Below are 17,057 nucleotides of genomic sequence, written 5' to 3' on the forward strand. Positions count from 1 at the left end.
AGTCTGGTGTGGCCACGTGACTGAGCCTCAGTCAATGGAATGGGAACAGAAGTGATGTGTGCCATTTCCCCTGCCACCTGGAATCAGAGGATCCCAAGGCCCTAGAGGAAGGTGGAGGGACAAGATGGAAGGAGCCTGGGTCCCCAGATCACCACAGGGAAGTGGGACATCTGCTTTGGATTGTGAGCAAGAAATACCCTTCTACTGTATTTGAGACACAATATATTTTGGGTCTATTAGTGCCAACAGCCTAGGGTGTCCTAAGACATCATGGAGCCTCCCCAAACACCCTGACCTTGCAGATACTTTATCTGCAGCACTTCAACAAGAGGAAAACTGGGAGAGAGGGTGTTGCACAAAAGATCCAGTTCCAAAACCCAGTCTAGCTTCTCGTGTAACAATAAAATCAAGTAAAATCAAATCTGAGGCTTTGACATTAATTGTTGCGGTTATTTAACTTTATTATAGTTTAAAATCTGAGAACTTATGTAGAACATAGTATTCATACAAACACCTGAGGACTGTTCAATTGGGCACAGCATCTTCACACAAACAATTTGAAAGAAGACCAAGTTTAAATTAGAATTTTGTCTTATAACACAAAAGGAGTAACATAAATGAAACCACCCTTTAAATAGTTGAATTATTGTATAAAGTACATTTGGTTTTCTAAAAAAAATGTACATTCTTGCCCCTGGTGTATATTTTATTGGCATTTACAGCAAATGGCTAATACTTTTAGCAGATTCTCATAGCTTATAAACATTACACCAAAGTTATACAAAGTAATAACAATAAACATATAGCACCATTTCCCCTTGAAAGTTCTAACTTTAAAAATAAAGCCCAAAATGATTAAGTTGGAATTAATGCATCTTCCAAAATTTAGCAGAATAAATGGCTCAGAACTAATCAAATTAACTACAAACATTGCATAGGACAGAGCTCTTCCCTGTATGGAAACCAATCTATGGATTGTTTCTTATCCCCTGAAGACTAAGCTGAGAGGTACTAGTGATACCAAATGATGCACTTATTTTTTACAGAATAAAAACATCTAACTATATAAATAGTTCATTATTACCTCTGTGGTGGTGCAAAGTGCCATATTAAATTCAAAAAGAACAGATTTACTTGTTTGTATACCTACAGGTATAGAATAATATATAAATATGGTATAGTATCCATATGAGGAATAAACACAGACAATAAAATATATATCTTTTAAAAATTTGGGCACAGGTGTCTTCATATAGAGATGTAAGAAATGAATGCCTCATTAAATGTCTAAGCTTAGTGAAAATATGTAAAGTTTTAAAATAATATGTATTTTATTGAAAAAACTTTAATCAGCCTCCATCCAAACCACCCTTGTAGTATAATATTTCCTGCATAAAACAACTATTCTATCTATCCTATAATTGTTTGAAATTTATCAAAAACTGATAAGAACATTTTATGAAAGTTTATAAGCTTGCTTTTTTTTCTTTAAATATGAACAAATACAACATACAGAGAAATAATAACGAAAGGAAAATAATTTATATGGCTATTCCCTTTCTGGAAATTGGTAGAACATGAATAGAACATTGCAGTAACAGACATAAAATATTTGAGAAAGATGATATCTATAGTTGCATCTTTAAAGTCTCTTCTAAGGAAAATTTCTCCTGGATTTCATTAGAGAACCTGTCAGTCCCTGATACTTGCCCCTTTGGGATTTAGCTGTTTTGGTTCTATATATATAAACATTAACCAAAATTAAAGGCGTTTCTCTGTTTCCTACATGAAGTATATTTGTAGAATGTACAATAAAATAATAAACTGTAAATGTAAGATAATAAGACAAACAACTGTCAATTTGAATAAGCTAATACTAACACATTAAATGGTCTTTAAGGAAGTAAATGGACTGTAATGTAGTTCTGCAATTGCGGATAGAACACATTTTTAGAGGAAGTGTCTACAAAATAAAAACTGCTGAGAGAGTAAGAATACTTTTAAATTAAAAAGTTATCAGGACAACTGAGAATTATGACCAATCTAAACTTACACATTTTTTTAACTATATTTTCCTTCTTTAAGTTTTTCAATGTAGTAACATAACTTTAATGCTGGCCCCAGCTTCAGCCCCATATACTTCATCATCACATCACTTTTGAGTAGTAGAAGAGCCTTCCCATCAATCTCCTACAGAGAGAAAGAAATTATAATAATTCATAATGCTTTCATATTTTGCCAGAAGTTATTTATATATAAGAACATTTAAAATAGAGAGCAGCTGTACATTCTTGATATATATTCTCTGAATATGCATGACTTCCTGAAAACTATTAAAAATACAATTTGTACAGTGAAACATCATCTGATAATTTCTAAATTCACTTCAAATTTTGAGAATAAGGAAATTTAATGCATTATCTTTGAAAAATGGCCTAAGCATCAAACTATCTGATTGTAAATACTGTGTGTTGAATAAAATACTACATAATTATGAAAAAGGGTGGAAAATTATGAATGGTAGAAATGAATTTCAGATGGTCATTAACGTTCTCAGAAAGGCTGGGAATATGATTATGTCAGCATCAGTGCAAACTATAAATGTGCTATACAGTGTGGTCTTGATGTTGAAAGCTCATCAGTTAGTTGTCTGAAGCTAATGAGATGCTAAAACTAATTACTGATTTTCTTACAATATTGAAAAGTATCATCAGGTATTTGGTCATTAATCTGATTTACTAGAAAAGAGTATAAATATATTACTTAATAGACACAAGGCATCCTCCTAAAATTCTTTATTTCCTTAATCAACCAATTTATGTTGTGGAAGCATATTATTTGACATTCATCAGTTCCTATTCAAAATACAGCTGCACTTAATCTTATACAGTTGCTGGATTCATTGGGCATCATAACAAGGAAGACACCCTGTCACAGCTTGTGGTCATCCCCTCCTACTCGCGGTCCTGGGGTCGAGCAGGGAGCAGGTGGGGAGGAGGATCCTTGTCCCTGTCCTTACAAAGGAGAAGACACCTGAGACTGGCCATGCCGAATCATCTTCTCTTGAGAACTTGAAGATCTGTAGCATTCTAGGTACCTGGGTACCCATTTAAAGCACAGATCCACCCTCTACCATCTAAGGATCTAATTTTGAGCAAAGTAAGTAACCTTTCTCACATAGGGAAAAATCAGTTGATAGGGTTCCCCCACCATCCACACTAATCAGTATCCATCTGAAGGGCCTGCACAGAGGTCATTCAAAGGCATTACGGCAGGAAAACTGGATCAAAAGATACATTACATGTTGCCTGAAGAGGTCGGCGAGGGGGCTTGATATGTGAGGATCTTTATGCTTCATAAACTGTATCACTTCATCCACAGACCAGGTTGAAGGGTCCTTAGAGAAGCCTTGTTTCAGGACACTGGGGTCAGGTACAGCTATATAACTTGGAGCTTCAATGGGGGGGAAAAAAGACAAATCATACTTGACCTGATCATTATCCTGAAAGAAGAGATGTTAGGTAGGGAGTAATGGTCTCATTCCTGGAACCTTCCGTTAAGTACCCCGGCAAGGACCCAGGACTCCAAGTGTAAAATCCAGTGAAAGCCTAGATGAAGATGACTTGAGGATGGCTACCCAAGAGCATCCCATCTGACCTCCCCCAAACAACAAAAGCAGTTTCAGAAGTCATCATAAAGCTTCAAAGATCACACAACAGACTGAGCAACTGCAGGCCTCTTTGTCCACAGGCAAATGCAGAAAAAGATCCATTACCTGGGTTACATTAAGTTAATCTACACTAACCTATTACTCTCTTACTTTAAGTATTTCAATGAATTTCTCTCAATCTCTCTACTCTTGGTCTGTCTACTTATTTCATTAGCTAAACACAATGAAAAGTGTTTACAGTTTTATAATTGCTTAAATTTACTCACTTTAACCAACGAATTTCAATAACCCCCTCATCTTAGAGAACCAAATTAGTCCCTTTCCCGAATCTCTCTCCTATATTCAATATGGATATTTTTAGCATTATTTTATTCTTTAAATTCCTCTCAGGCTTAGATGCTTATCTGCATTTTGAAGAAAACAAGATTATTTTCTGCTTAGCTAGGTTAGAAGTAACTTTAACATTATACCGAATACTTTTTCAAATTTAATTGCACAGTAATAGATATTTTGGTTGAAGGTTTGTAAGTTTAAAAAAGAAATAACCGAGACATGAAACAGTTTAAGTGCCCAGACTTCAAAAGTTTTATCTGTACTGTTCACTAAGTTGTGCTGAAATTTCTTTGTGTCCAGACAAGTATTCATTTATTCAACCAGAGCGCTCGACTCTCTAAAGTTAGTGTGTAATAACAGAAGTGAGTTTCGTGATTTGCTAGGAAGATCTGTTTCTCTAGCCAAGGACCATCAACACATTTGATCTTTTTGTGTGTGAATCAGCCAAAGGTGTACTTTTTCTTTCCTATCATCTGGGCTCTGGCCATTTTAGGGGCATTGTGAGTATTTACCCAGGGAAAGGGTAAAGTAAAACAGAAGATAAAAGAACTCACAATGGTCAATTTTTTGTGTGTAGATCAGAATTTTATTTTCTTTTCTAATATTGCAACTTTGATGTGAAATAAGAAGTATTTACTAAAATACAGCCTCCTTTCCAGTTGTCTGAGATAAAAATGTTGGTCACATCTACCAAGAAATGCTGCTGTATCAAGTAAAGACTTTTACCCCAAGTAAAAGTGACGGTGATGTAGACCCTGCCATGCTCAAGGCATTCTAATTTAGACAATTTACACAGAAAAGTCTTCTCCTTTAACCCAAGAAAGACTCAATTTAACCTTAAATTATTGGCAAGGTTAATCATACTTCTAAATTATGTTTTTGTAGGATTTCTGGCTTTTGCCATCAGAATCTGGTATAGCTATATCTTGAATAACACGTAACTAGTTTTACAGATAAACTGTATTTAAAGATATGATTTCTGATATGAAACTATAATTTTATATTAAAAATAAAACAATCATAATATAATCTATTTTTAATCTCCTATGGAAAAATAATTTAATTGGGCCCATATCGTCAAAACAATCAGAGAAGGTTGCAAACACTACATTAGTGTTATTCAAATAATTACATGAAAAAACTAATTACGTGAAAAATAAAGTCCAGGCATGCTTTTTTCCTGAATGACTTTGTCTTATACATGCTAGGATATCAATAAATATTTCTGAAATAATTTGACTTTATCCCTAATGGGATTATTAGATTTCTTTCCTGTAATAAAAATCATAATTTGTTTCATTCAAATAATGGGGCAGGGCAGGAGGTTGTGTGAGCATCACTAGCAATCAGGGATGGACTCACCTTTAAGTAAGAGTTCCAATACCTTAAAGAAAATAATAGTAATGACATCTCTAGACAGTTTCCAAGTGAAATGCTTACCTATTCTCTGGAGATGCAGGCAGCACAGGGGTTAAGAGTACAGCCCTGGAGCCAGAATACCTGGCTTCAAGGACTGGCCCAGTCACTTTCTAGCTGGGGGACCTTAGTCAAACGGCTTCTCAGATTTCTCACCTGGAAATGTTTACCAGCACGGACATCTCAAGGAATTCTTGTAAAGATATAATATATAAGGTGATGTAAAATATTACGTGCCTGGCATGTAATATCAAATAGTGATGAAGATGATGACGATTTCTATTACTATTAGTCTTTCTGCTCCTAGGAAGACGAGAAGCTAGCCTTCTCAAGCCCAAATACAGGCTACTTTGGTATGGTAGTGTTAACCATACATTTGGAAGTGAGACATTCAGCATTGGAGGTAACCTTTTAGAGCCTCTTACTGAGAAGGCCTGTCGTCAAAAGCTCATATTTTGTGAAAATACCTAAAACTTCAGGGTACACTACCCCGTTATGGCATAAGCAACTATTTCAGACTCTCTGCAAACAATGTCACTCTAAAAGCAGACAATCTACACAGGGTGGGAGATGGGGGTAATGGCATTAAATGTGTCACAGCCTGTGTGTAGTGCAGTTGCCCGTAGATAATACCCACGATGAAAGGCAAAGGAGTTAGTTGGTTCCTACTTCCATGACTTCTCAACCTTGCCTAGATGCCTACCTAGAGAAAAAGGACAAATACTTATTCCTACCCTCACCTTGCTCCTCCCTCCCCCGACACCCTTAATCCTTAAAAGGGTATAGGGTAGTAGCTATCTTTGCACATGGAAGGCCATTCTGGCTCTTTCCAAATGGCAACAGGATGTTGTCCTGTTTACACGTCATGTCCTCCTGGTGGGTCTGAGGGAATGATTGAGGGTATGGAGAATGGGGAAATGGATGTAGCAACAGGATGCCAGAGCCCAGATCTTGGAGCCACACACAGGCTGGGGCCAGGAAAGGTCTCGAAAGAGACAAGGAAGAGAGTACATCAGAAAGGAGCAGGAGTGCATCTTTCCAGGCCTCAGAATCAAGAGAGATTTGTGGGTCCAGACAGTACCCAAGGAAATGAAAATTATAATGGATCAAGAACCACTAATCTGAGAAGTCTCTATCAGACACATGGTCAGTGATCCAGATCCCCAGAGAGAGTTCTATGATGCCATGAGGATTGGAGCATCTGTAGCGGCTTGGCCCTGACAGTGACGTGAAGGGGAGGACTTGACCTCCTCAATTTTGGCACTCTCTCCAATGTGATACACTCTCAGGGGATGTTGTTGGGCATGGAAACCTTAAGGGGAAAGACAAACACATTGGTTGAGAATCACTGCTTTTGTATATACCTTCACTTTTCTTCTCCATTTGGAATGTAACTTCAGGGGGACTGCTCTTGGGAGGTGATTTGGTCCCTATGAATGCTGAACTTGAGGTGCCTGGCACACTTTGAGAAAAATTCCTGGTGACTGTGGTATGAGGGCTTATAGGATTTCCGCTGGCAGGACTCAAAGAACTTGCTGGATTAGGTGATGAATTCTTGGAATCTTCAGGAAGCTTCTCCTCTTGGGGCATGCCATCTCCCTCTTCTACAAGAAAAAAGACAAAGACAATTATCCTCAACAGACTTATAGCTCAAATACTACAAAAGGTCAAAAATCTCTAATCTCCAACAACAGTTCATTTAAGCCATGCTATACTGAACCACAAACCTCTAACACAAAGTATATGGCCATCCCCTTCTTGGCGTTTATAGTAATGGACACTGTCCTGAAATCCAAACTGATTCTATACCATCACCTATATTTCTCATGGCAACTATCCCTTGCCAGTCTTGCCACCAAGGCTGTGAACACCTCACTAAAGCATTCATTTTTAGGAATGTAGTTCTTTACAACTATTTGTTATAATACGATCACACAGTTGGTTTCTAACATTTGCTTACTACTTGGGCACTTAAAACTTACACTAGAGAAAGGTACTAAGTTTTTCTATTCCTCTATCAGCTTTTAGCAATACAAAGCTGAATAGAAAATGTTACTATAATTGTTTCTTTTTAATCTAAGGAGAAAGGACAACTTTGCACTTCTGAAGAGAATGAAGTGCTCAACAAAGCTGCCAAAATAGTAGACTAATTGCCAAACTCATTTGGGCAAATACACTCCCTCTATCCACACCCCCAGCACTCAAGAGCATACATAAATCGTAGCAGAGTTACTTTTCTTCCCAATCCCGGGATGTGTAAATACTATTTACCTTTAGAGGCATGCACAATTGTTTTGGGCAACTTAGGAGAGAGAGGAACTACATAAGGTAGAAGTTCCTGAGAAGGTCGTTTGGTGCTTTGCTTTTCTGTTATGTCTTCTTCCACTGTGTTCAAAAAACAACAAAGGTGGCTGTCATAACTAATTAATATGCTCAAGCATTTTCATATCATCAGGAAAAAGACTTGTTTCTAAATCATTTGCCTACTATAACTTTGTCAAAAATTTATCAACTGATTGTTTATGAACAACGTGTTCACTTCATCCTATTAAACAATTCAGTGACATCACATTCAAGAGTTAAATGCATTATATCTAGGCTTCATTTACTCTAGGGCCATCACATTTCTCTAAATATCTCAGGAAGCAGTCAGGCAACCTATTATAATGTGTCTAAAAAGGCGTGGAAAAATTGCTTCCATGAGCAAGAAAAGTTACGAATTCAGAGAACTTGAGGAGAAGATAGGGTACAATAAACACTCCATTTTATAGGCCACAATCTTGGCCTAGGGCTACCCTTACAACAACTCTACCACTTATCATTTAACCAAATGCATTTCTACCTAAAGGATCACTCTTTAAGACATGATCCTGAAAGTAAAGACATCTCAAATTATCAATTACACTCTAAATATCAATCAATATCTTCATTTAACCTCCAAATAAAAGAAAAAATAAAGTATAATAGCAACCTAAAAAGTCTCATAATAGACCTCTAGAAAGAAGAAAGACTGCAATGAGAAAGTACCAAAGTCAAACTCATCTGGTTCAAAATGGCTAGGGGCCAGGCATGCCTCTCAAAATCACCTGATGAGCAATCTTCAGCCACCGAGTTACTGAATGATTACGAATGAGTCTAAGAGAGCTCTTACCACTTGATTTATTTTTAATCATGGACTACAAAACCAACAGGCAAAACATATTTCAGTGAATGACAAATATTGCTACATTTAGGATATTTAAACTCTAAGGAAAGAAATAATTAACTTTTTTTATATCCATTTAATGATACAGAAAATTCGAATACTAAAGTACAGTTTTCCATAGATATTTGTTTACCTCAAAATCTTAGCAAGATCAGAAAAGTCTTTACTTATCTTTTACTTGTAATAGTCTAATGCTTTCTTTACGAAAAGTTTATGAAGCTGGTGTATGGTCTACTATCTGGGGCTGATACAAACATAAAATTGACTCTTGACTTCTGCGTCTAGGTATCGTAGTAAGCTCAGGCATGAAACTTTTCCTGCAGAGATAACTAGAAAAACCCAGGTAATTTACAAAGTATTTTAAAAGTCATTATAGAGAGGCACTTCCAGGATGACTGATTAAGGACCTCCAAAAATCCACTCCTCCATTAAAAAAAAATGAAAACACTGGCAAAATTAACTTTTTCAAGACTCTGGACATTAACTAAAGGCTTACAACAATCCAAGAAGTGTTATTCAAGAAAAATGGCTGAATCTCAGAAAGAACAGCAAATTCTATGGCATTTTAGCTTCCCTAATATTGTCTCTAATCTTTCACTTCCTGCTGACCTTAAGGCTATGCACAAAGTAGACTTGTAATCTGCCTCCTGGAGTGTTCAAGGTGAGGTTCCAACACACAGAGAAATCCGTGGCAAAGGCACGGGGACATACTGGTTCCAGGCATTTAATGGAATCCCTGTCCAATCATTAGCTGACCACTAAGCTAACTGAGGAGACTTCAGTGGCCATATATGACAAAACCAGCCCAGGAAAAGTCATTAAATTAGTCCAGAAAAATCACTAAATAAACAAACAGCAACAGCAACAACAATAAACCCTAGGGAGGAGGAGAGAATCTGATTTCCAGAGCTGCTGTATTATATTATTTTAAGATGCCCAGTTTTCAATTAAAAAATTAGGAGACACTATGTCTAAAGAACTAAAGGCAAGGATGAGAACAATGTCACAGCAAATAGAGACTATCAATAAAGTGATAAAAATTACAAAAAAGAATCAAATATAAATTCAAGACTTGAAAAGTATAATAAATGAAATGAAAAATTCACCAGAGGGGCTCAACAGATTTGAACTAGCAGAAGAAAGAATCAAATTTAAAGAAAGTCAACTGAGATTATATAGTCTGAGGAACAGAAAGAAAAAAGAATGAGGAAAAATGAACAGACCTCAGAGACCTGTGGGACAACATCAAACATACCAAAATACACATAAATGGGAGAGTACCAGAAGGAGAGGAAACAGAGAAAGGGGTAGAAAGAATATTGGAAGAAATAATGGCTAAAGCTTCCCAAATCTGATGAAAAATGTTAATCTGCATATCTGAAAAGCTCAACAATCTCCAATGAGGATAAACTCAAAGATTTCTACACCTAGGAAAAACAGTCAAACTGTCAAAAGCAAAAGACAAAGACAATCTTGAAATCAGCAAGAGAAAAGCAAATCATTACATACAAGAGATCCTCAGTTAGATTAGCAACTGACTTCTCATCAGAAACTAGAGGCTAGAAGTGAGATGATATATTCAAACTGCTGAAACAAAAATATGGTAGAACAAGTTAGCAAAACTAACCTTTAAAAAATGAAGTAGAAAATAACAAATTCTCCATAAGCAAAAACAGAGAATTCCTCACTTCCAGAGCTATCCTACAAGAAATACTAAGGGAACTCCTTCAAGTTGAAATGAAAGGACACTAAACAGTTACTCAAATCCACATAAAAAAAAAACAGTACCAGTAAATATATTTGTGTTTATAATTCTTTTCTTCTCCTTTCTCATTTAAAAGACAACTACATAAAGTAATAATTATAAAATTGTATTTAGGGGCTTAAAATATATAAAATATAATATGTATGACAATAATAACACAAAGAAGGGGGCAGGGAACAGAACTATACTAGAGCAAAGCTTTTGTATAACATTAAAATTAAGCTGGGGGGCCAGCCTGGTGGCACAGCAGTTAAGTGCACACGTTCTGCTTCAGTGGCCCGGGGTTCACCGGTTCAGATCCCGGATGCGGACATGGCACCACTTGGCAAGTCATGCTATGGTAGGCGTCCCACATATAAACTAGAGGAAGATGGGCACAGGTGTTAGCTTAGGGCCAGTCTTCCTCAGCAAAAAGAGGATTGGCAGCAGATGTTAGCTCAGGGCTTATCTTCCTCAAAAAAAAAAAAAAATTAAGCTGGTATTAATTCAAACTGGAATGTTTTAAATTAAGATGTAAATTGTAATCCCCAAGGTAAATACTACGAAAACAACTCAAAAACCATAGTAAAAGGAACAACAAGGGAATCAGAATGGTATACAAGAAAAGATCTGTTTAAAACAAAAGAAGGCAGCAATAGAGGAAAAGAAGACAAAAAAATGTAAGATACAGAAAATAGCAAAATGATAGATATAAATCCTACCTTATCAGCAATTATATTAAATGTACATGAAATAAATACTCCAGTAAAACATCAGATTGGCAGAATGATGGACTGAAAAAAAATTTCCAATTACATACTTACCACAAAAGACACACTTTAAATTCAAATACACAAATAGGTTGAAAGTAAACAGATGGAAAAAAATATACCATACAAACACTACTTATAAGAGAACTACAATAGCTATACTAATATCAGACAAAATAGACTTTAAGAAAATCCTAAGGAATGCACACACATACAAAAATCCCACTAAGAACTAATAAATGAATTCAGCAAGATTATAGAATACGAGATTAATATACAAAAATTAATTGTATTTCTATATACTTGCAATGAACAATCCAAAAACTAAATTAAAATGATTCCATTTACAATAGCATTAAGAAGAATGAAATGTTTAGGGATGAATTTATTAAAGGAAGCGCCAGATGTGTTCTCTGAAAACTACAAAACATTGTGAAATAAATTAAAGAAGACCTTAATAAATGGAAAAACATCCCATGTTAATGGGCTGGAAGCCTCAATATTGTTAAGATGGCAATAAATCCCCAAACTGATCGACAGATTCAACACAATCCCTATTAAAATCTCAGCTGGCTTCTTTGCAGAAACTGACGAACTGATCCTAAAAGTTTATGTGCAAATGCAGGGGAACCAGAATAGCCAAAACAATCTTGAAAAAGGAGAACAAAGTTGGAAAACTCATACTTCCCAACTTCAAAACTTACTACAAAAAGCTACGGGACTCAAGATAGTGTGGTACTGCCATGAAGATAGACATATAGATCAATGAAATAGAATTGAAAAGTCCAGAAATAAACCCATATATTCATAGTCAACTGATTTTTGACAAGGGTACCAAGACAAGTCAATAGGAAAAGAGCAGTCTTTTCAACAAATGGTGCTGGGACAACTAGATATCCACATGTGAAAGAATGAAATTGGACCCCTACCTCACAACATACAGAAAAATTAATTCAAAATAGATCAACGACCTAAATATAATAGCTGAAACTATAAAATTCTTAGGAGAAAACATAGGAGTAAATCTTTGTGAATTTGTATTAAGCAATGTTTTCTTAGATATGACACCAAAAGTACAAGAAATAAAAGAAAAAACAGATAAATTGAATTCCATCAAAATTAAAAATTTTTGTGCTTCAAAGAACACGATCAAGAAAGTAAAAAGACAAACTACAGAACTGGGGAAATATATGCAAAGCATATATCTGATGTAGAACTTGTATCTAGAATGTATAAAGAACTCTTTATATATAACAAATACAAATACATATGTGTATAATAAATATATATTTCTATATAATCAAAGGATAAAGAATCTGGTTAAAAATGGGCAAAGGATTTGAACAGACATTCCTCCAAAGAGGATATACAAATAACCAATAAGCACATGAAAAGATGCTCAACAACATCAGCTATTAGGGAAATGCAAATCAAACCACAATGAGATATCTTTCAGGTTTTGACCCTCAAGATCATTATGAATACAACAAGAAATTACTTTCCCACTTTAAATGCACAAAAACTATATATTATACATGTCTAATTAGTTCACTGGGGCTAATAAGTTTACTTTGAGGAAGACACAAGGAAAAACTGAATTACACAAGATTCTCAAGTTAATTATAAAATGTAATATAAAATAGAAGCATGGTATAGAATTTTATATTTTCTCTCACCTGATTTATTTTTATCACCCTCTGCAGGAGTACTAGTATTACCTCTGTAAGAGCTAAAAGGCTGGCTACTCAAAAGATTCTCACACTGCAGGCTGTGGCACAAGGTCTCCAGAAAGCGAAGAGCAAATGATGCACTGTTCACTGGAGGGAGCTGGATGGAATGAGTTTCCCCATCAAAGGAGGCTATTGGGGGAGAAAAAGATGCCAAAGTCACATCATAGAAAGATGGGAACTACAACATCAACAAAAAAGCCATCAATTTAGGAAATGTATCATAAGTCTGATTTGCGGTTTTTGTAATTTATAAAGAAACAATCTTAAATTATAAAAATTCCTCTCATTCAAACACAATAGCTTGTACTGATAAAAGCATTCTCATTTAAAAATATTCATAAAGTAAACAACAACAACAACAGAAACCCACTGATCAGTAACACTTCCTGCTATTCCAAACATTTCATGGGTACAAATGTTGTAGTATCTGATCATATAATCATGAAAGCCAGCTGTATCTTATCTCTTAATCACTTCTTGAGTCATACTTTTATTTAGAACATCAGTCTGTTTTCTAAAAAAATTAAAATATATTATCAACCAAGGTACTTTGTCTATAGTAAGCTTAATAGAGCATGTAAAAGGAAAGAGCTGTACATTTTACCTCAATTTACAGTATTACTCTGACATTATTTATCTATTTTGAAACTAAGTTAAACTTTCCAAACCAGGGATAAAAGTCTATAAATACATAATAATTAAAAATATTCTATTATAGCAATATTATAAATCTTTTAATATAATAAAGGATTAAATATTACAAAATAATCTGTATTATATAAAATCCTTGCCGAGTTCTCAAAACCTAAAATCAAATTTGGAAAGAAAGCTGAATAAAGGATTAGATGAGCATACCAGTTATCACTTCTCCTCCACGATGATCTGGCTTAAGGAATCCAAAAACAGTCTTACTTTGAAAGGCACAATCCACACAGGCCTGCACGGTCCGCCGGAGCACCACATTCACAGGGCCCGGGCCAAAGTGGTCAGGCAGCTGCTGGATTTTCTTTTGATCCAGGTGAGGGCCAGAGTTTCCATGTTTGTTTACATAGACACACACTTGAAGAAAAATGTGTACACAGATATAACAAACAATGAGATCGGTTAAAAGAAACACAAACATTACACAATCAATTATTATATCCCACTACCCACACTTCACTCAAAGAGAATCTAAATATAGTTAATACCAATAATCATTTCTGCTACCTAAAAATAGGTGTGTAAATATATTTTCACATTTGTGTAAAGATATTAAACCTGGAAAGAAATAATACAAATGCTTATTCAGTTTTCTAGAATTTTGCCCAAACTGACTATAATAAAACTATAGAAGTTTTAGTAGCATCACAAAACAATTCTTTCCCACATTCCCACATTAGACAAAATGATATAAAGATAAGTAAATATTCTTGCTTTTTAACTATATAAATAGTATAAGAACTTTCTTTCAAAACTGGTCATGCTACTACACTCCTTTATGGATTGAATTTATTTTAAATCACCAATATTGCACCTTCACTATATTTTCTAAGGTAACCAAATAATTTAAGATATATGTCACAGTAAGTTCTCACAATCTAGAGAAATTTTTCCAATAATTTTAAGAAAATAAAAATGTTCTTTATATACATGCCAAGGTTCCCTGAAAATTTAAAAATCAACACTTTCCTTAGTATAAGAGCATATGACTTAGAAGAAAATCATCTATAATCACACAAATGTCAAGTTTCCATAAGACTTCTTCATTGAGAATCAACAAATACAAATCAACATACAATGTAACATATGAGGGTACATTATTACCAAACATAAAATATACTGCCCCCCAAATCAACAAATACATTATTTTTATCCATTATTTAATTTATATTGGAAAATTTTCATATATTCACAATCTATATTTAGGACAATAAAAACTCACTATTCTCACTTTCATTATGTTAAAATATATGATATTCAACTTTGTGGTAAGAGCCAGAGGAAGGGTGGACTCTGTCACAGAAATGAAACGGCTATTAAAAACTTAACCCTATGGTGCTGACAGCATGGACAAAGTTGTACTGAACACAAATGAAGCTAAACAAGGATTTCAATGTTATACCTCCTTAGCCTTATATTCATTTAGCTAGTTTCTCCTGCTAATGGACTAAAAATCAGAAATAATAAACTGACAAAATGAGGTATGTTACAGTAATCATTTAAAGTGATTTCTATTTCAAAAAACTAAATTAAAATTTCTTTTTAGTCGGGGAAGAACAACTAGGGGAAGAAGTCCAGGAAACAGAAGAGTATAAGGGAGATAACTAAGGATCTAGAAGAGGAAGTAATAGAACATTGTTTAAAAAATAGAAAAGGAATGAGGAAATGTGCAGGAGATGACAAAATGGATTGATTAGTCTGGGTCTGTGTCATTTCATACTCTTCACATAGCAGAGAACAATTTAAAGTTATCATGCCCCTTGAGAGGCAAGAATTTGTCAAGGCTTTAAAAAGGCATTAAAAAAAGGTTTGAGGTAGCTCTAAAAATATATACATGACAAAGAGACAAACTGTAAAATGAGATAAAAGGAAAACATGAATAGATTTGACAATAATGTAAATTTTATAAATCTTACTAAGATGAATAAAATACTTTAAGGGTACTGAATTTTCAAGTGATTCATGTATTTAAACAGACTATTTTTCCTTAACATCAAAATGAACAACCAGAATTTCAAAATACTTTAATATAAAAAATACTAAATGTTTATAACGATCTTTTTTCTCTTATTTTATTTTCAGGACTTCAAAGTCACTGAAAATAATACAGAATAAAAGATTAGTAATTTTATACTCTTTTAAAAGTACTAATTTACCTGTAGACATCACTATTTTAGATGTCCCAGGAGTGGTATCCTTATATGAAAGGCCACGGTTTCTGGTCAAAAAACTTATAGAAGCTGAAGATGTGGAACACACCACAGGAAAACATTTTTCCTGTTAAAAAAAAAGAACACAAGTACACATTACCCTTTAAAAAAATTCCTAGATGAGGAGGTCAGAAAATTATTGGCATCACTGGTTCACAAATGATCAGTTGTCAGAAATCCTCAGGAGTGGAAACCCTGTGTCTGTCATGAACTACAGTACTTTCCAAACTGTGCTCCTCAGAGGGGCCCATGAGGGGACAAGTGGGAGAGGAAGAGACCAAGAGGCTGGGATTCCCAGCACTAGCCCTGCTCCAATTGGTCACACCTTAGCCAAAATAGTTCACTCCATAAAACTTGTTTTATTTTTTTGAGGTTCCCTGTAAGACAAGTGTTTTCACATCGCTAAAGAAAAGTCTGTAAACCTAATCGAGCAACACATCAAATTGGGGTAGGCAACCTCAAAAAGGCAGAGGACAGAGTTGGTCTTTAGAAAGCAGTCACTCATCCGGTTTTTACTGTATCTAACCAGCATTTCTCCACATTACATATGATATTTTTGACCAAATTACAAGTAGCTTGCTAAAGTCCATACAAAATTATGCTTATTGTATATAAGAACCAAATGTCTTCTGGACATTGTTAACCATCACTAATATTTTGTTTATTTTAGGTCAACTCTTGGGGTTTTCTTGGAGTAACGTGCAAACACAGCTCGCAAATATCAGAGAAGGGGCTCTTGCGCCTAGAAAAGGTAATAACAGAGGATATTTAAAAGGCAGGGACAAAGGAAGAAAAAATAAGATAACATTCAACATTGTTGGGTTTTTCTTTATTAGTTTAAATTAATGACTGTTATTTGAGTTCATAGTATTCTAGTAAATCATATTTTTTTAAAGTACTGAATTACAAACACTGTGTTGATATGTTCTCATTCTTTCAGTAGTTAAAAAATCTGAAATCCAAATCCTTTGACTTAAGACATACCAAGATAGTATGTTTGCATTAACATTGTAAATTGAATAAAGGTACATTTATTTGGAAAATGTGCTCCTATACCTCTAGAATCCTTAAGGGGAGGAAGAAAATAGTTGACAGAAGAAAGAGTCTATTGCAAGAATAATTCTTACTCTACTTCAAAGACTTTCTCAATAACTAAACTATGACATGGCAGTATTGAAACAGGGATATAGGTAACTGCATGAGAATCTTCATCTTTTCATGATGAAATAAGGAAGCTGGAGAAGATAAAGGTGAATTAAAATGCTTCCTTTGAAACA

At 34.7% G+C, this 17,057-nt stretch overlaps 1 protein-coding gene across 2 annotated transcripts in view; it reads right to left on the reverse strand.

Moving 5' to 3' along the window:
* Positions 1–436: 436 nt before the first annotated feature.
* SCML2 (Scm polycomb group protein like 2) overlaps positions 437–17,057 on the reverse strand; it is a 92,540-nt gene continuing 75,919 nt past the window's right edge. For both annotated transcript variants that reach the window (XM_023633243.2, XM_023633244.2), the window contains exons 9-15: positions 15,727–15,847; positions 13,724–13,927; positions 12,815–12,997; positions 7,691–7,804; positions 6,784–7,023; positions 3,302–3,453; positions 437–2,190 (exon numbers count right to left, since the gene is read on the reverse strand). In XM_023633243.2, coding sequence (XP_023489011.1) covers positions 2,062–2,190; positions 3,302–3,453; positions 6,784–7,023; positions 7,691–7,804; positions 12,815–12,997; positions 13,724–13,927; positions 15,727–15,847 — 1,143 coding nt within the window. In that variant the 3' untranslated portion in view covers positions 437–2,061. The remainder of the gene's footprint in view (positions 2,191–3,301; positions 3,454–6,783; positions 7,024–7,690; positions 7,805–12,814; positions 12,998–13,723; positions 13,928–15,726; positions 15,848–17,057) is intronic.

This window comes from Equus caballus, chromosome X (assembly GCF_041296265.1).
Source record: "Equus caballus isolate H_3958 breed thoroughbred chromosome X, TB-T2T, whole genome shotgun sequence".
Lineage (NCBI taxonomy): Eukaryota > Metazoa > Chordata > Mammalia > Perissodactyla > Equidae > Equus > Equus caballus.